The 20,276-nt window shown below is 46.5% G+C and overlaps 1 protein-coding gene across 6 annotated transcripts in view; it reads right to left on the bottom strand.

The window, feature by feature from the left end:
* Nucleotides 1–974: 974 nt before the first annotated feature.
* Nucleotides 975–20,276, bottom strand: part of PSAT1 (phosphoserine aminotransferase 1) — a 30,049-nt gene continuing 10,747 nt past the window's right edge. For 2 of the 6 annotated variants that reach the window (XM_068128334.2, XM_068128332.2), the window contains 9 exons: nt 18,596–18,656; nt 17,832–17,901; nt 16,383–16,615; nt 10,918–11,096; nt 5,533–5,702; nt 3,808–3,936; nt 3,353–3,490; nt 2,996–3,099; nt 975–1,191 (listed from right to left, as the gene is read on the bottom strand). In XM_068128334.2, the coding sequence (XP_067984435.1) occupies nt 2,997–3,099; nt 3,353–3,490; nt 3,808–3,936; nt 5,533–5,702; nt 10,918–11,096; nt 16,383–16,615; nt 17,832–17,901; nt 18,596–18,656 (1,083 nt within the window). In that variant the 3' untranslated portion in view covers nt 975–1,191; nt 2,996. The remainder of the gene's footprint in view (nt 1,192–2,995; nt 3,100–3,352; nt 3,491–3,807; nt 3,937–5,532; nt 5,703–10,917; nt 11,097–16,382; nt 16,616–17,831; nt 17,902–18,595; nt 18,657–20,276) is intronic. The other 4 variants (XM_068128333.2, XM_078784841.1, XM_078784842.1 and 1 more) reach the window with 3 other exon arrangements.

Here is a 20,276-nt window from a genome sequence, read left to right on the forward strand (position 1 = left end):
ATGAGAAACATCCCCATAACATGATGCTGCCACCACCATGCTTCACAGTAGGGATGGTGTTCTTTGGGTGATGTGCTGTGTTGGGTTTGCACCAAACGTAACGTTTTGCATTTAGGCCAAAATGTTCAATCTCGGTTTCGTCAGACCACAAAACTTTTTGCCACATGGCTTCAGAATCTCCGGAGTGGTTTTTTGCATACAACAAACGGGACTCGAGGTGGGATTTTTGAGTTATGACTTCCTTCTTGCCACCCTACCATTCAGGTCAGACTTGTGGAGTGGAGTGGAGTGCTTGTGATATTGTTGTCACATGCACCCAGTGACCAGTCTTTGCCATAAAGGCCTGTAGCTCTTTCAAAGTTGCCATTGACTTATTGGTGGCCTCACTGATCAGTCTCCTCCTTGCTTGGTCATCCAGTTTGGAGGGACAGCCTAATCTAGGCAGGGTCTTTGTGGTACCATATGCATTCCACTTCTTAATGATTGTCTTGACTGTGCTTCAAGGGATATTCAAGGCCTTTGAAATATTTTTTATACCCATCCCTTATCTGTGCCTTTCCACAACTTCCTGGAGTTCTTTTGAAAGCCCCTTGTTGCTCATGGTTGAGTCTTTGCTGTGAAATGCACTATCCCGCAGAGGAAACCTACAGGAACAGCTGATTTTATTCTGAAATAATCATAATCACTACAATATAACACAGGTGGAGGACAATTAACTTGGTGTGTGATTTTGAACGTGATTGGTTCTACCTGAGCTCATTTACAAGATATTCCAATCAAGATATTCCAATCAAGATATTCTCGTTTTTTATTTTTAATTGGTTTTCTGAAATTTGTAGAATTTGTTTTTCACTTGGAAGTTCTGGGTTACGATGTGTAAGGCAACAAAAGGTGAAAAATTTGATAGGGGGCTTTTCAAAAGGCACTGTAAATACAATGAAGAAATACTTATCATTGAAAATCCAACAAGAAGAGATTTTTACTCATTTATTAATGCAATTTTTTGAGGTTAAAGGATGTGCCACAAAAGGACAGACCACATTAATGCTGAGCCAACACCACATGGAATGCTAAACACTCTTGTATACCTTAGACAGCAAAACAAGAATAAGTTTAAAAGTTGAATCGACCTTTACACTGCCTTCTTGTCCAGGAAGTAGTTCAAGATCTGTTCTGCCAGGATTTGCTGTGCTAGAAGGAGAGGGGTTATAGGTGAGATTTCCAAACTATACCCCACAATGCTCAATCTAAAGTTGAATGTAGCAGATATTCTCAAAGTACAGTGTCTCAAAATTGGACCACATGAAATTGATAAATGAAAAGCAAACTTCCTGAGCTTGCATTTTAAAATCTATAATGATATTGTAACAAAATAAACTAGAGCAATGCGACTGCGTTGCCAATATGCCTCCACATAGTCCCTGCCCATGACAATGGGTAGATGCCCTCGTTGACCATCCCAAACACGTTCGATTTAAATCCCTTCAGCTGTTCTCAAGTATCACATGGCTACTAGATATGACAGGTTTCACATCGATCTGTGAAGCTGTTTCAGAGGTTTTTTAAATTATTTTTTAAATATCTGCTTTCAAGCTAACATGGCTGCCAAACCAAACGACATATGACATCAAAAATGTACATATGTATTAGTAGGGGATCAGGTTTGTGAAGTTTCGTGTTGATCGGATAAGGTTCGTTTTTCTATCCAAGATTGCTGCCAAACCACGTGACCTACGACGTCATCATTTTCAAACTATTTGCAACAATGGTGTTGGATGACATTTGTAAAGTTTCGCATCGATTATGCTAAGCAGTTTCTGAGATATAATTATTTAATATTTTCCTTCAATCCAATATGGCTGCCAAACCATGTGACTGGCATTTTCGTGATCAACTTTAATCGCCATGCCTATTCGATGACACAAAGTTTGGAGTCGATCGCTTTGGTGGTTTGGGAGATGTTTTTTTAAGGTCTTAGGTTAAATACAAATGGGTCATAGATCATGTGCATGCAATTTCAGATTTTTAGGATAAGGCATTCAATTAAAACATTTATGGCTGGTATACCACTTCACCGATGATATCATTATCGTGCTTTTTCCCCCCATTGGGAGTACTTGACAATGTGCCAAGTTCCAAATTTTTCCATTCAGCAGATTCCGAGAAAGATTTTTTTTTTTTGGCGTTTAATCCAATATGGCTGCCATACCACGTGACCTATGACATCACTATTTAAAAAAACATTCCAGATGAGTGTCACTCCTACCCTGAAAGTTTCATCTCAATCAGACATGTGGTTGCTGAGAAAAACGAGGTTTAGCCCGTATGGACGGACAAACCGAAAACATAATTCTTCGGTGGTGGAGGCATAAAAATACTGCTCTCCCCTCTGGGCCGGTGCTCTTGCCTCACACCTAGCTCGGCTTCACGCTGTAGAAACCAAGGCTTTTCTAATCGTTGGCATCTTCCGCATGCGGTGAGGCTGATTCTGAGGGCTTTTTAATCTCTCACCGCTGGCAGGTTGGTGGTCTTTCTGTGTTCTACCGACTCTTCACCGGCCTTGCACCCACTACTTTATCTGTGCTCTGTTCACCAAATATTTCTGCAGGATGCACAAGATCTGCCAGCAACCCCGTCATCCAGTTCTAGTGAAACTTCCAAAATCAAGACTCTGCTCACCTCCACTCATTCGTCCCCACACCCATCGTTGTCAAAGTCTCCCTCCATGTTGTCCTTCAACTCTGTTGTTGCTGTTTCCTCTGTCTCTTTACTGCTTTTGTGTCCTGATCCGTTTGGTGCTCAAGCTCTTTCACGAGCCTAGACAAGACTGTGCCCAAAAAAAAAAAAAAGGAATTGCGAAACTGCCATCAAGCTTCATGTTCTGATAAGACATCTTTGTTCCTTATTAATGGTTTAGGCCCAGCTGCACTGTTTGAAGCCTGCTCATGTTATTATTTGTATTTTATCACTCACCTTTATCCCAGTGTTTACTCACTTTAGTGATTCGCTGACATGAATTCCTCCATGTAACTGGACAACAAGAAAACGTCATCCTCAGTCACAGCATTATACAGAGAAGCACGGATTCCACCCACACTTCTAATGAGACATGGGAACAAATTCACCACAGCAAGGAAGAAGCATATTAGAATTCTTCCACGATCAATATTTCACATTAAAATCACAGGTACAGTGGAGTCCAGCCATACACAACTAACATCCCCACTAACTATTACCTCTTTAATGGCCCCATTTTTTTTTTTTGGGCTGCAGATTTTCTCACCTATCTCTACTAACAATTGAAATTCAGAATCCACATTCCATATATATCCATTATTCCTCAATTTCATACCGATGACCTTTGAGTCCCACCATGCCCCTAGCTTCTGCCCCTGCGAGGAAAGCAGTCTCCAGCTCCTGTGACTCGTTTGGCCCTCCAATACGAAAGGGAATATTCATACGGCTCCTCCATTTGTCCTCCACGGTGGAGCTATGGTTGTGAAAGCAGAGTTAAATATGGAGGAGAGTGGGGGAGAGATAAAATGCACACTTATTTATGAATTTCATTTTTAGTGAACCTCATGGTCTATTAATTATCAATCTTTCTATTTGGAGATTTAAAACTATGAAGGAATATACTGTATGTATACAGACTATAGTCTGGATGTAGAACATCAATGGAATGAATGGGAATTTATCGTGGCACAGCTTTATTCCAGAAAGAGACAAAGGGAAGATTATTACCTGGCAGGGATCAAAGCTTTTGAGATGTTGCACCTGTGATAAGAATGCACACCGTGTCCTCACCTGTAGAAACCTCCTGATTGATCAATGACATCAAATATGACATTTGATTTGGCCTTATTCATTTTCTCCAGAGCTGGAAGTCCCCCGATCTCTTGGATCCAATTGAGCACCCGGTTAAACACGTACACACTGGGAGCAAGAGGGGGTGGGGTGATATTGAAAGGTGAAGGAGCCACGACTCATGGAAGGAAGTGCAGAAGCAGTTCGGACAGAAAGGGGATGGTCTTGGGACAGAAACTCAGTGGCTGTTTGTCTCGTCCAACAGTCCTGTGTTGTTTCGTCTGCGTCCATGTTTGTGCGAGATGTGTGAATGGCAGTTCCACTACGAGCGTTAGATCTTGTATAAAAACAACACATCACTCACCATTACACATGATCTTACAGAATGAACAGTCAATATCTGATGTCAAGTGTGGGCCCAATCGATCATGAATGGAAGATTTCCTCCCTATGTGTCACTAACAAACTTCTGGATTTTTGGAACAAATCATTCACGGCCATTTTCACTGGAAAAAGTGAAAAAAGTGGAATTTCACAAAACAGTCCAGGAAAGTCATTTGACAATTATCTCTCAGACCATACAGTGGAGAAGAAATGCTTTTACATGGTATCTAGATGGTCATTTATCTGTTCAGGCTGCACCTGTTGTCAAAGCTTTGAACCTGTCTCGTTTTACCACCTTATCATTGGAGAACAGGCCGGCTCTAACTGTTTTCACTGTGGATGACATAAAAAAATCTCCTTCCCTAACACTACTTCCAAATATCTGAAGTTGAAAATACCTGTAGCTTAAATGTCCCTTTTATTTTCAATTGCATACTACCGGAGGGTGATTGCATCAGCCACCCTACAGTGACCGTACCCTTTCTCACCCCCCACCCCTTACAGTCACAGGGCACCATTTCTAAGATAATATCACTACCCAGTGGCATCAGTACTTCTGGCCTATGTGACGATGTGCCTTTGGACGTCTGACCCGGGACTGGAGTGGGGTTGGGGGAGGAGGGGAAATAAATATTGGGAGAGACTGGCGGGAAGGAAGGAGGAAGCCACTACTTGCTAATTATGCACAGAAGGCATGGTTTGGCCCAGGGAAAGAGTGGTGGAAGAAAAATGGTCAGAAATAATAGCAAGGACGTGTGTAACTTCCGTAGTGGAAGACTTGCTTGAGGGAACAACAGTTTTTTGGGCGGTGCATAAACAACAGACTGCTCTCTCTCTATTTCTGAGGCCAAGCTTCACAAGGCCCATGGCACCTATTGGCTCAAAATCCTTTTAACTGTAGATTTGGTCATTTTATACCGAAGGGAAAACTTAAAGGGAGGGAATGGCATTGTGAATGACTGCTCCGAACTCCAAAGATGTATTTACATAGGAGTAAGCACCAACATGGCGGGAGTAAGCACCATATATTTTTCAGGTTGAAATTGTGGGTGGAGTCAGGCAAACTCTCCAACCAATGGTTGGACGGACAGTGCCTTTTGTAGTATAAATATTCAAAAAGCCAAGTAATCAATGTTAAAGCAATACAAGTTACTCTGCCAGTTTTGAACAAACTAGCAAAGTAACTTTTATACTTTATTTATATTCCCAATTTCAAACAGATATGGTCACAGAACAAGCAAGGTATTGGCCACATCCACCATACTAAGTGATTAGCATAGCGTTTATAACAGGTCAAAACACTAGTGAGAATTAGTAATGAGATGAAGGAAAGTATTTCACCTCCAGACAGGTGGTGTGTTGTAAATCGAAGAATGTTTTTCCACGACTCCATAATCTAACACCGAAGGACACCGTGGATCACAATGATCCAGAAGTTCTCGTTGAACAATGACTATGGTGAGGCCAGCACATCCTGCGTTCTTCTGCGCCCCGGCGAAAGCTAGTCCCAGCTGTAGCACGACAAAATGAACAAAACATTGATTATAGGGGCCGTTATATTATTATCCTTCACATATAGGGCTGGGGGGCAGAGAAGGCTGAATTAGAAATTTTCATTTAGAAAAAAAAAAAAAAAAAAAGCGAAGATTGATAAGAAAATAGATGTGTGGGAGGAGGGAGAGAAGTGAAAACATTTGAGATCAGCGGGAGGGAAGATAAAACAATAGAATAAATAAACAGAAGGTAGGGCAGAGAGTAAAATTTAAAGTGTGTGTGTGTGTGTGGCTTACGGGTTAAGGTTCCTGCTTTAGGTGGAGAAACTATGTTTGAGGTTTACAATTTAAATAAAGTTGAATATGGGATGTTGTAAAATTAACATCATTGACAACAATCCTTTAAATTATTTAAGTTTAGGAACAACCGATACTGTACAATTAATTGTGTGTGTGTGTGTGTGTGTGTGTGTGTGTGTGTGTCTGAATGAAAGAGGGATAGAATTGTAAGGAACAAATGAAAAAACGAGATGTGTCTGTGTGTGTGTGTGTGTGTGTGTGTGCTAACGATCTAGGTCTCCCTTACAGGTGACGTGAGACCGTTTGAGATAGACTCCCAAGATACCGAGTAAAGGCGTAAATTTTAAATTACGAAGTGCCAAATGGTGCACGTCAAGATCTTCTATTTCGTTACACATACCGAGAACCGAACACACGTGTGCTTGCTGGCAATTTACTCATTCATGGATAAAGTGAACAAACCCGTTTAATACAATGAGCAAAAAGAAACGAGGGAGTGAACACAAAACAACAGACAGAAAAAATGAAGAATAACAAGAGGAAGAATTGCTTTGCAATATATGTCCTCAACTGAAGTCCAAAGGGGCATAACTGAAAAATAGATGAAACACCCTGAAACTCGAACTTGTTCTGTAACTTGTCATAATAAAGCCATGCACCAAGTTTCAGTTGAATATGTTAAAGGGGAAGAGCACAAAGTCTGGAAAACCACAGGTGGTACAGGGATGGATGGACAAATGGTCAGACAGAGAGCAAACCCATAGTCAACTCAACAGAGGACGTCCCAATCGGAAAATAAATCACGCTTATATCTATAAAAATTGTCGGGTTAATCAACTTAACCTATCCTTTGAGACACAATCTCTCGAGTGATAGTTAGTCACTCGGAGGGAGAAAAGGGTTAAATAAATAAGCTTGCTTCAGGTCTGGTCGAGCAGAGCAAGGCACCCCCGCCTACATTGGATGGGAGAAGCAGACTGATTCCCCCACACACAATGTGCCACATGGGTGGTCTCGGGGTGAACATTGTCTTGGTGTCCATGGACTCCCCCAACCAGTTCCTCCTTATACTGTGGGAATTGTAAACGCCACTTTATTCCTAAAGGGTCCAAAGAACCTGATGACACTCTGGTGAGGAAGATGGCTCACGCTCCTCACTTTACTGGTCCTCACCTATGACTCCACAGACCTCCCCCAAGAAGGCCCCAGCTCTCAACTTAACTTTCTGATGTCATCAGGCACACTCATTGGCGGGCTGGCATGAAAAAAACCACTTATTTGTCCGTTTGAGCACGGCACATAGACCAGCCGGCTCAAGAGCCATTGGTCGCGACTTACGAGGCCGGTGAGGAGAAAGGAAAAATGTTATCAATCAAATAAATGAGAAATAAAGCACATTTCACAGTGAAAAATAAGAAGGGATGGAGGGGGGAGAAGGCCTACTAAACACGAAACAGACTGAAATTGACATTTTCAATACATCTATTCTGTACATGCAATTAGGATACAACTATTTAACCATTAATCCTAAGACTTGGTGAAATGGTTAGAGCGTCCGCTCCAAGTCTTGGAAGTCGGTGGCTCAAACCCTGTCCGAGTTATACCAAATACTTTAAAATGGTATGTGCTGCTTACTTGTTTGATGCTCAGCATTTAAAAGAATAGAGAACGGACAAACAACGCTGGGAAGGCAATGGCAAACCATTCCAATGGGAGACAAAAACCCTTGCCAAGAAACTGCTCTGGCAGTACCAATACTCTGCAGAACATGGTACATCAAAAAATGTATCATATACAGTCATCTCGGGATATGCTCCACAGGTTGGACGGAGCGATGAAGAGAAGGACAAGTTCTGGTGTGCAATAGAGAAGCTGATGGAAAACGTGAAAGATGAGGAAGTTGTTGTGGTAGGAGGAGACCGAAATTGACATGTGGGAAGAAGTATGGACGGTTTTGAGGGAGATCATGGGGGTTACGGATATGGTGTGAGAAATGGAGAAGGTGAAAGGATTTTGGAGTTTGCTGATGGAGCTGATTTGTTGATTTGTAATACTCAGTTCCAGAAAGAGGATAATAAGCTTGTTACATACACGTCAGGTGGGTCGACGACAACTGTTGACTACCTGATGGTGTGTAGGCGACATAGGGGGCACCTCCGGGACACAAAGGTGATCCCGGGGGAGGAGGCTGTTTCACAGCACCACTTGGTTGTCTGCGACATAAGGGTGAAAGGTGCGAGGAGAGCTCGGTGGGTGAAGTACCAACTGAGAATGACGGTGTGGAGGTTGAAAGAGGTGACAGTAAGGGAGGCATTAAAAGAGAGGCTGAGTTGGGTAGAGGATGATGTGGTTGAGCTTGAAAGTGGTTGGATGTCAACGAAAGATAGTCTGTTGGGAGCCGTTGGTGAGGTATGTGGATGGACAAAAGGACCACTGAGGCACTCGGAAACATGGTGGTGGGATGATAATAATAATAATAATAATTCATTTATTTTGTATAGCGCTTTTCAAGAAGCCCAAAGGCGCTTTGACAGAGTGGAAAACATAATGCATAACAATACATGAAAACAACAATTGCAAAAAGACAAGAATCAATAGGGAAATATTTAAAGCAAAAGGAGGGAAAAGGAGAAGAGATAGTCAGGGGTTAAATGCTGTGGGTTGAATGTTGAATGCAGTGTTGAACAGGTGGGTCTTTAGTTATGTTTTGAATGTGGTGAGTGAGGAGGAGTCTCTGATGGTGTGAGGTAGTGAGTTCCAGAGGGTGGGAGCAGCGATGGAGAAGGCCCTGTCCCCCCAGGATCTGAATTTGGTCTGGATGGAGGGGGTCAGGAGGTTGGTACTAGCAGAGCGGAGGTTGCGGGTGGGAGTGTGTCTGGAGAGGAGGTCAGCCAGGTAGGATGGAAAGTTGGAAAGAAGTTGATGTTGGAAAATGATGAAGTTGGAAAGAGGATTGACGAGAAGAGGAAGAAGTTCAAGGAGTGGCAGAAGGCCAAGGGTACGGGGGCAGAAAAGGCAGAGCATGAAAGTTTTAGGCAGCCAGGAAGGCTGCAAAGAAAGAGGTAGCAAGGCCCAGGAGGAATATAGGAAAATGTTCGGAGAACGTTTGGATTCGGAAGAGGGTCAGAGCGGCATTCAGGATTGCAAAGCAGATAGCGAAAGTGAGATGCGATGTGATGGGGTGAGTTGCTTGAAGGATGAAGTGGAACAAATCGTTGTGGACCCAGATGGAATTAAAGGAAGATGGAAGAGGTATATGGAAATGCTGTTGAATGCAGAGAATGAATGCGACGGCAACATAGAGAGTAACCCAGTTTTAGGACCGGCGGAGAAGAAAACAGAATGAAGTTGAGGAAGCGATAAAAGCAATGAAGAGTGGAAAAGCGGGAGGGCCGACGGGAGTTGTGGGAGATATGTTCAAGGCAGCGGGAAGTTGGGGTGTGAAGAGAATCTGGTGGTGAAAGAAGGCCGCATTCCAGTGGATTGGGAACTGAGTACCCTCGTCCCTCTATACAAGGGGAAAGGTGACCCTCTGGACTGTGGCTCGCATCGAGCGATAATGTTATTGGAGCATGGAATGAAGTTTCGGGAACTGAGTGGCGTGCTGACGAGCAGGGGAGTGTTGAACCTGAAGGGAAAGGTGTATGCTGCATGTGTGAAAAGTGTTATGATTTATGGGAGCGAGACATGGGTAATGAACATGGAGCAGCAACAAAGGCTGGAAAGGGTGGAAATGCGAATGGTTCGGTGGATGTGGGGAGTATTCTTGAGAGAGAGGAAGACAAATGATGAATTGTGAAAGATAATGGGAATAGAGCCTGTGATGGATGCAGAGAAACAGGTTGAGATGGTTTGGTCATGTGTTGAGGAAGGATGAAAGTGACTGGTTGATAAGAGTGATGGAAATGAATGTAGAAGGAAGTAGAGGACGGGGAAGACCGAGAAAGACTTGGCTAAAGATGGTGGAATAATTATAAATGCGGGCAAGGGGGTTAACAAGGGGAGATGCAGAAAATAGGGCAAAATGGAGAAGATTGTCATGGGGCCCACAAGGCTAACCCCCACTCTAGCAGGGAAATGGCCTTAAAATGTCTGTTGTTGTTGTGTTGTTGTTGTTGTTGCCTCCCTTTCCCTCGCGGTCCCTCTGTGCTGTCTTTCCCTCACGGTCCCTCTGTGCTGTCTTTCCCTCGCGGTCCCTCTGTGCTGTCTTTCCCTCGTGGTCCCACTGTACTGTCTTTCCCTCGCGGTCCCTCTGTGCCGTCTTTCCCTCGTGGTCCCACTGTACTGTCTTTCCCTCGCGGTCCCTCTGTGCCGTCTTTCCCTCGTGGTCCCACTGTACTGTCTTTCCCTCGCGGTCCCTCTGTGCCGTCTTTCCCTCGTGGTCCCACTGTACTGTCTTTCCCTCGTGGTCCCACTGTACTGTCTTTCCCTCGCGGTCCCTCTGTGCTGTCTTTCCCTCGTGGTCCCACTGTACTGTCTTTCCCTCGCGGTCCCTCTGTGCCATCTTTCCCTCGTGGTCCCACTGTACTGTCTTTCCCTCGCGGTCCCTCTGTGCTGTCTTTCCCTCGTGGTCCCCCCGTACTGTCTTTCCCTCGCGGTTGTCAGCTCTTTCACGAGCCTCGATTCAGTATTAAAAAAAAAAGAAGTATTGGAACAGTGAAGTCAAATTTGTTATTATTGCTATACACTCAAGAAATTTGGATTTGAGATCAAAATATGAATAGGAGGCAAGAGTACAAATGGTCAGCTTTTATTTCTTGGTATTTTTATGTATACATGTTTTACCATTTTGTAGAACAATAACACTATATGTTCAGTCCTCCATAAATCAGTTTAGCATAAGGTAGACATCCATCTTGAAATAAAAAAATATCATCGTCGGATTTACATTTTCCAAGAGGGAGAGTCAATCTAAAGAAATAGGACTCCTTACCTTGCTGACATCCAAAGGCCGAGACAAGAAGTTGGAACTGATATCTGTCACCAATGGAGCATGAGGAGCTGGTGGAGTTGGAATTTCTGGAAATTCGACGCCGTTAATGGTCTCGTTAGAACAATAATACAAGTATGAAGCATCGGAACTCGGTGTCCAAGTCATCGGATCTGGCACATCTAATGAAAGCAAAATATCACCTTCGAAAATTCACCAGCATTTTGTTTTTACATATTAACATTTCATGTGATGCAAGAAATCAAATCTGGCACAAGCGTTCATAAGGTGTGTGCAAAACATTGACACCTTGTATCCAAAAAAGTCAAAGGTCCTAAAAACACTTGTTAAGAAAAATCCAACCTCAGATGCAGACCTGAGTACCAATAGTATGGATGCAGCGATAGCACATCGAAAGTACAAGCCCAAATAACTTGGCTCGAAAGTTTCAAAAGTTCAAGTCCATATCGGGTCACACGCAGCTTGCAAAGTAAACAAGGCTAACCAGGTGATTGGCAAGTTCATGATTCGTGTGATTAACCAAATATCACAAACATTTTGAGAAGGTGCAAAGAAATTATCATCAATTGGTGGTTGGGACTCAAATTTTAAAAAGTAAATAAAATCGCAGCCCATATTTTGCAATAGCCAAATCCACAGTATAAGAAAAAATGTTCCACCTGCTGAGAAATTTTGGCCTATGAGGTATGAATGGTACTCAAATTGCTCAGAGTTATACAAATACACAAAGGGAGAGAACGTCGTGGTGAAGTGAAGGGAGAGGACATCGTGGTGAGGTGAAGGGAGAGGACGTTGTGGTGAAGTGAAGGGAGAGGACGTCGTGGTGAGCCGATTGTGGGGGTTTTTTTTCCTGGGTGTGGTGCTGACCGGGCCGACGTGGTGTGGTGCTGACCGGGCCGACGTGGTGTGGTGCTGACCAGGCACACGTGGTGTGGTGCTGACCGGGCCGCCGTGGTGTGGTGCTGGCCGGGCCGACGTGGTGTGGTGTGGTGCTGGCCGGGCCGACGTGGTGCGGTGTGGTGCTGGCCGGGCCGACGTGGTGCGGTGTGGTGCTGGCCGGGCCGACGTGGTGCGGTGTGGTGCTGGCCGGGCCGACGTGGTGCGGTGTGGTGCTGGCCGGGCCGACGTGGTGTGGTGTGGTGCTGGCCGGGCCGACGTGGTGTGGTGTGGTGCTGGCCGGGCCGACGTGGTGTGGTGTGGTGCTGGCCGGGCCGACGTGGTGTGGTGTGGTGCTGGCCGGGCCGACGTGGTGTGGTGTGGTGCTGGCCGGGCCGACGTGGTGTGGTGTGGTGCTGGCCGGGCCGACGTGGTGTGGTGTGGTGCTGGCCGGGCCGACGTGGTGTGGTGTGGTGCTGGCCGGACCGACGTGGTGTGGTGTGGTGCTGGCCGGGCCGACGTGGTGTGGTGTGGTGCTGGCCGGGCCGACGTGGTGTGGTGTGGTGCTGGCCGGGCCGGCGTGGTGTGGTGCTGGCCGGGCCGACGTGGTGTGGTGTGGTGCTGGCCGGGCCGACGTGGTGTGGTGTGGTGCTGGCCGGGCCGACGTGGTGTGGTGGTGCTGGCCGGGCCGACGTGGTGTGGTGTGGTGATGACCGGGCCGACGTGGTGTGGTGTGGTGCTGGCCGGGCCGACGTGGTGTGGTGTGGTGCTGGCCGGGCCGACGTGGTGTGGTGTGGTGCTGGCCGGGCCGACGTGGTGTGGTGTGGTGCTGGCCGGGCCGACGTGGTGTGGTGCTGGCCGGGCCGACGTGGTGTGGTGCTGGCCGGGCCGACGTGGTGTGGTGCTGGCCGGGCCGACGTGGTGTGGTGCTGGCCGGGCCGACGTGGTGTGGTGCTGGCCGGGCCGCCGTGGTGTGGTGCTGGCCGGGCCGACGTGGTGTGGTGCTGGCCGGGCCGACGTGGTGTGGTGCTGGCCGGGCCGACGTGGTGTGGTGCTGACCGGGCCGACATGGTGTGGTGCTGACCGGGCCGACGTGGTGTGGTGCTGACCGGGCCGACGTGGTGTGGTGCTGACCGGGCCGACGTGGTGTGGTGCTGACCGGGCCGACGTGGTGTGGTGCTGACCGGGCCGACGTGGTGTGGTGCTGACCGGGCCGACGTGGTGTGGTGCTGACCGGGCCAACGTGGTGTGGTGCTGACCAGGCCCCCGCAGCCGTGGTGTCGACGCCGCACCCCCCAGAATTTCCATGTTTTAAACGTTTTCCGGTGTGTACCCCTGTTTAGAATAGGTACACCGTATCCGTGCGTGTTGTAAGAGGCGACTAAGAGGGTTGGCGTTAGGAAGGGCATCCGGCCATAAAAACATTGCCTCAAAAAGAGAACCATGACAATCACAACTACATATGAGCAGGGTACAGCCCGAAGTGGAGATCGGTTTCTGAGGTTTGGGACATGGAATGTAGGGACAATGACAGGGAGATCAGGAGAAGTGGTAGAAGTATTGGTCAGAAGAAGAGTGGACATATGTTGTGTGCAAGAGACGAGATGGAAGGCAAGTGGTGTGGGAATGGTGAAGGGTAGGCAGGGACAGAAATACAAGTTTGTGTGGCAAGGGTGCCCGGAAGGCGTGAATGGTGTTGGTGTCCTGTTTTCTGAGGAGTTTGTAGACAGTGTGGTGAGTGTGACGAGAGTGAGTGATAGGTTGATGATGGTGAAAATGATGATTGGAAAGCTCTTGGTGAACGTCATCTCGGGATATGCTCCGCAGGGTGGTCGGAGCGATGAAGAGAAGGACAAGTTCTGGTGTGCGTTAGAAAAGCTGATGGAAAACGTGAAAGATGAGGAAGTTGTTGTGGTAGGAGGAGACCTAAATGGACATGTGGGAAGGAGTATGGACGGTTTTGAGGAGGTTCATAGGGGTTACGGATATGGTGTGAGAAATGGAGAAGGTGAAGGGATTTTGGAGTTTGCTGATGGAGCTGATTTGTTGATTTGTAATACTCAGTTTCAGAAAGAGGATAATAAGCTTGTTGCATACACGTCAGGTGAAGCGACGACAACCGTTGACTACCTGATGGTGCGTAGGCGAGATAGTGGGCACCTCCGGGACACAAAGGTGATCCCTGGGGAGGAGCTAGTTGTCTGCGACATAAGGGTGAAAGGTGCGAGGAGAGCGAGGAAGGTGAAATACCAACCGAGAATGAAGGTGTGGAGGTTGAAAGAGGTGACAGTATGGGAGGCATTAAAAGAGAGGCTGAGTAGGGTAGAGGATGATGTGGTTGAGCTTGAAAGTGGTTGGATGTCAATGAAAGATAGTCTGTTGGGAGCCGTTGGTGAGGTATGTGGATGGACAAAAGGACCACCAAGGCACTCGGAAACATGGTGGTGGGATGATGAAGTTGGAAACAGGATTGACAAGAAGAGGAAGAAGGCGAAGGGTACAGGAGCAGAAAAAGCAGAGCATGAAAGTTATAAGGCAGCCAAGAAGGCTGCAAAGAAAGAGGTAGCAAAGGCGCAGGAGGCATGTAGGAAAATGTTCGGAGAACCCTTGGATTCGGAAGAGGGCCAGAGAGCGGTATTCAGGATACATAGAGAGTAACCCAGTTTTAGGACCGGCAGAGAAGACAACCGAGAAGGAAGTTGAGGAGGCGATAAAATCAATGAAGAGTAGAAAAGCGGGAGGGCCGACGGGAGTTGTGGGAGATATGTTGAAGGCAGCAGGAAGTTGGGGTGTGAAGAGAATGACAGAGATCTGTAATCTGGTGGTGTAAGAAGGCCGCATTCCAGTGGATTGGGAACTGAGTACCCTCGTCCCTCTATACAAGGGGAAAGGTGACCCTCTGGAGTGTGGCTCGTACCGAGCGATAAAGTTATTGGAGCATGGAATGAAGGTATTGGAAAGGGTGTTGGAGAGGAAGATAAGGAAGAAAGTGAAGATCGACGAAATGCAGTTTGGATTTATGCCATGAAGAGGAACGACAGACGCGCTCTTTATTGTGAGGCAGTTGCAGGAGAAGTACATGGCGAAGAGGAAGAAGTTGTTTCTTGGGTTTGTTGATCTGGAGAAAGCATTCGATAGGGTTCCACGCGAAGTATTGACATGGGCATTGAGGAAGTTAGGAGTAGAGGAATGGTTGATCAGAGTAGTGATGGCAACGTACAAAAGAGCGTGCACAGCTGTAAGGACGAAGGACGGGAACAGTGGTGAGTTTGAGGTGAAGGTGGGAGTGCATCAGGGGTCGGTACTAAGTCCACTACTATTTGTAGCTGTGATGGAGGTGCTGGCTCAGAACGTAAAGGAGGGTTTACCGTGGGAGTTGTTGTATGCAGATGATCTGGTGTTGATTGCGGAAAGTATGGATGGACTGAAGGAAAAGATGAACAAGTGGAAGGAATGCATGGAGACAAAAGGTCTGAAGGTGAATATCGGAAAGACGAAGGTGATGGCAAGTGGTGAGGTGGAAAGAACTGGGAAGTGGCCATGTGCTGTGTGCAGGAAGGGTGTCGGAGTGAACTCCATTCAATGTACAATGTGCGCTGAGTGGGTTCATCAAAAATGCAGTGGTCTGAGAGGGTCATTAACCAGTGTGGCAGCTACATTCAAATGTAAGGTGTTCAAATGTAAGAGGGATTACAGCTTACATTCAAATGTAAGAGCTTACATTCAAATGTAAGAGGGAGCTGCAGATGGACGAAATGTTGAGTTGGATCTTGGAGACAGCGTGAAGCTGGAAGGTGTGAAAACGTTTTGCTACCTCGGAGACATGCTGAATGGAGAAGGTGCATCAGACTCGGCAACGGTTGCTGGAGTGAGATGTGCATGGAAGAAGTTTCGGGAACTGAGTGGCGTGCTGATGAGGAGGGGTTTGTTGTTGAAGCTGAAGGGAAAGGTGTATGCTGCATGTGTGAGAAGTGTTATGATTTATGGGAGCGAGACATGGGTAATGAACGTAGAGCAGCAACGAAGGCTGGAAATGGTGGAAATGCGAATGGTTCCGTGGATGTGCGGAGTATCATTGAGAGAGAGGAAGACAAATGATGAATTGCGAAAGATGATGGGAATAGAGCCTGTGATTGATGCTGTGAAGAGGAACAGGTTGAGATGGTTTTGTCATGTGTTGAGGAAGGATGAAAGTGACTGGTTGAGAAGAGTGATGGAAATGAATGTCGAAGGAAGAAGAGGATGGGGAAGACCGAGAAAGACTCGTCTAAAGATGGTGGAAGAAGAAACGCGGGCAAAGGGGTTAACAAGGGGCGATGCAGAAAATAGGGCAAAATGGAGAAGATTGTCATGGGGACCGCAAGGCTAACCCCCGCTCTAGCAGGGAAAATGGCCTTAAAATGCATGTTGTTGTTTGTTGTTGTATACAAATACACAAAGGGTGCCACCATCTCAGACTTGGATTCCAAGTGAGATAGCCTAATGGTGAGCACAAGACCACCTGAGCTGTCATGCCACATTCAATGTGTACCATTTTGTGGACAATAAGGAAGCTCATTAATTGTGCTCACATGTGAACTTTTCTGGGACAGGACACGCCATGTTGATGTGCCCAAATTTCTTTGCCTCCTGTGCTGCTTTGGACGAAAAGAAACCCGTAACAACATAGTCGGCAGTCCTAGTCTCCACGCCGTTTTCTGCAGCGGTCCTGCCTTTTGTCTGCATCAAGTTGAGCGGAATAGCACTGAACTGGGCCATGCCTCCTCCCTGCATGAACAGAATGGAGTGGCTGGATGGTATTGACCTGTGGAGGGTGACATGACATTTATTACAAGAACATCTGTGCCTTACATCGAACCATTATGCAATGATCCGATTTGGTGTAATGTCGCTGGGGTGAATGGATAAGGTTTTACATCAGGTTTACGTTGCAATCCCCTTCCCATGCAATCCCCTTCCCATGCAATCCCCTTCCCCTTCCCAATTGCAATCCCCTTCCATTATGCATACCTTTCCCCCCTACCCATGCCTCCTCCCACCAAGCCCTCTCCCTCCCACAGATCTCCCGATGTCCCTGCTCTCCATCTTGTTCTCCCGCTCCCTTAATCATATGTTTTATGTTTTTTGTGTCAGTTTGTCTTTTTGTGATAAATGTTAGCTCTTACATGAGCCTCGATGTTGTATACAAAAAAAAAAAAAATCCGGAATGTATCGGAAGGGAATTGATCATACAAAAAAAAAAGCTTATTTAGCACAAATTCGTCCTTAAAATAGTGCTGATTAAAGCACCCTCTAATACCCGACCAAAATGGTCTTCATAACACAGTGGATGCTTTGAGTCCAGGAAGCAGAATAAGAAGTGGACTGTTCAGTAGAGTTGCAGGCTCCTCACACATAAATAGATAAGGTAAAGTGTCGACCAAAGTCGGAGGTGACCTGAAGGCTCCTCTTTCACTGGCTTCTGCCAGTGCTACCCCCAGATCGAATGTTGTCGATCTCCTACCCCCAGATAGTTGGACCTCATTTTGCAGACCTTGGAAGGCTAACAGCCTGATTCGACCATTGTGGTGTTATTTTGGCACGGCTACGGTTTGAACTCAGGATCCTGAAAAGTTATTGACCTTAAGCATCAGTAGCAAATTATGTAGCAATTCTCATGGAAGGAAGAGTTAATTGCACTCGACCAAGGGGAAAGGCCTCCAAAAAGGTGGATGGACTGCAGATTGCAGGGCCAGAAAAATAGCGTCACTGGCAGGGTCACAAGCATTGGCTCAAGATTGAGATCTGTGGGGACGGATCATCATTACGGACCAGATGGCAGGACAGGGAGCAGCAGTCATTGCACCTGCGCTGACACCTTAACTAACTGCACACGCGCGCGCGCACGCACGCACGCACACACACACACACACACACACACACACACACACACACTTCTTAGCTTTGGTGGCTTGAAATGCTTGACAAATGAAAAGCAGGTGTAGTATTTAGTAAACCCAAGTGTAACTGGTGGAACGCACATCAATTCTCGTAACATCTGCTCCGTGTCTGCATTCAAGCGAATGTACTCCGCCGATCGATGACTCGTCTCTGTTAGAACACCAACCATGCCAGCAATTAGCTTTGCAACACTTAAGTCGATGCAACTTTCATCAATTCATCAACTGTTAGCCATCGTAATAAATCAGGAAACCAACCCTCTCGTGACAAATGACAGCAGAACATGGAAGCAATTTCATTCAATGAGGTCCCTTATGGCTTACAAGGAACTTCAACACAGGAAGCCATTAGGCCCATCAAAGCCTGCACAATAGTTACCAAACGATGTTCCATCCTTTTTAAATGCTGAGTGTAAAACAATGAAGCAGCATGTACCGATGTTTAAAGTCCTTGGTAGGATTTGGCCGGGATTCGAACTGCTGGCCTCCCAGACTCAAAGCGGACGATCTAACCATTAAATCACAGAGTCTGGTAGATGAAAGGTTGGCGAGGCCCAGCTTGCATACTAGAATGCCACGTAAGCTCAAAAGCAATCTCTCTAACCACAAGTGACAATGGATGGACTTCGCAAACGTCTGTTCGTTACTGAGTAAGTTATCAGCAAATAGTTGGAACAGGTCACCAGGCCAAGGCCACATTTCCAATCGTTTATGCCCTTGACATTCTTTTCAATGAACATATTTCAACAAGTTTTCCAGAAACCTCGACATTTTATAAGCGGCAGAGTTGTATGGAGAGACAATTTCACAAACGTCAGTGTTGTTCCTCAAGCATCATATCATACCCATTATGCTGTATCCCAAACCATTATAATCCAGCAACTCCTCCTGCAGCCTCAAGAGAACCTACAACACACAATGCACACTCAGTGAGTTTACAAAAGCATTTAGAATTATCTTCAACTCCTATGAACATGATACAAAAACTATTTAACATAATAACCAACTCTGTGAAATTTTTTAAAATCTATATGTAACGGAGGGAGAGTATGTTATATGTGTGCTTTATCTACTCCTCCGATAGGGTGTGACCAAGGAAGCTGAAACTTTCATGGATTAATGACTGTACCCTGAGGTTGTGCATGTGCAAGTTTCATTTTTTTTTTTTTTTTTTTTTTTTTGTATACTGAATCGAGGCTCGTGAAAGAGCTAACATTTATTTCACAAACAAATCAACCAGACAAACAAAATACACAAAAATAGGGAGCGGAAGACAAGATGGGGAGAAAAGGGGAAGCACACACACACAACATCCGAGAGCAGGGAGATGTGTGGAAGGGAGAGGGCCCGGGGGGAGGAGGCGTGGGAAGGGGGGGGGGGAGGGAGGGAGAAGTATAAAGCACAAGGACACCAAGGACTTCCAGGACAAAAGTTGGTATTTCAAAAAGTGGAATTGGGGTGAAATTAGCGGGGGTAGAAAAGATCAAGGTTTTGGATGTGGGAAGATAAGAGATGGTGGTGTACAGCTGTTTTAAAGACTTGGAGGGTGGAGTGGGATTGAAAAGAGTGAGGGAGTTTGTTCCAGAGGCGGGAGAAAAGAGGAATGAAGGAGTGAAGATGAGCAGAGACTTGATTTTGGCAGTTTAACCATAAGAGGGTTGCAAGCAGATCTTGTGCGACCTGTAGGAATATTTGGGGGACAGAGCCCAGAGAGAGTTGGGGGAGCAAGGCCGGAGAGGAGTCGGTAGAAGACGGAAAGACCACCAACCTGCCTGCGGTGAGTAAGTGAAAGGCCCTCGGAGATAGCTTCATCGTGGGAGATTCCAATGATTCTGAACGCTTTGGTTTCAACAGCGTGAAGACGAGCTGGGTGTGAGGCAGGAGAACCAGCCCAGAGGCTCAGGTATGCCAAGGAAGGACTTCGCACAACGGAGGATGCCCAGTCGGCGACTGGCTTTGGAGGCCAGCTTGGAAATGTGGTTTTGCCAGGAAAGATCATGGCAGATAGTGAGACCCAAAAGCTTGAGTGACAGAACTTCTTGGAGAGGATTATTCAGAAAGTGGATGGGAGGGTTGTCCAGTCGGTCTTTTCGGAGAGATATCATAAGAGTGTGAGATTTATCAGGATTCAAAGACATGTTCCACTTGTTTGCCCAGTCTGTGATTTTGTCCAGGTCTGCAGAGAGTGAGGAGGCTGCAGACTGCCGATCTGAGGGATGAGGAATGGAGCGGCAGAGAGTGGAGTCATCAGCAAAGAGATAGAGAGGATTTTCAAGAGAGTCAGAGAGATCATTGATGAAGACCAGAAAAAGCACAGGGCCCAGAACACTGCTTTGGGGAACTCCAGCCTGAACAGGAAGAGGAGATGAGAGAAACCCATTCAGGGCCACACGTTGACTGCGACTGGAGAGGAAGTCCACCAGCCATGCGTGGAGATTTCCATGGATACCAAAGGAGGAGAGTTTGGTGAGCAGAGCGGGGTGCCAGACCGTATCGAAGGCACATGATATGTCAAGGGAGACAGCT

The sequence above is a fragment of the Myxine glutinosa genome, chromosome 9, assembly GCF_964187855.1.
Source record: "Myxine glutinosa chromosome 9, kmMyxGlut1.1, whole genome shotgun sequence".
In the NCBI taxonomy this organism is placed as follows: domain Eukaryota; kingdom Metazoa; phylum Chordata; class Myxini; order Myxiniformes; family Myxinidae; genus Myxine; species Myxine glutinosa.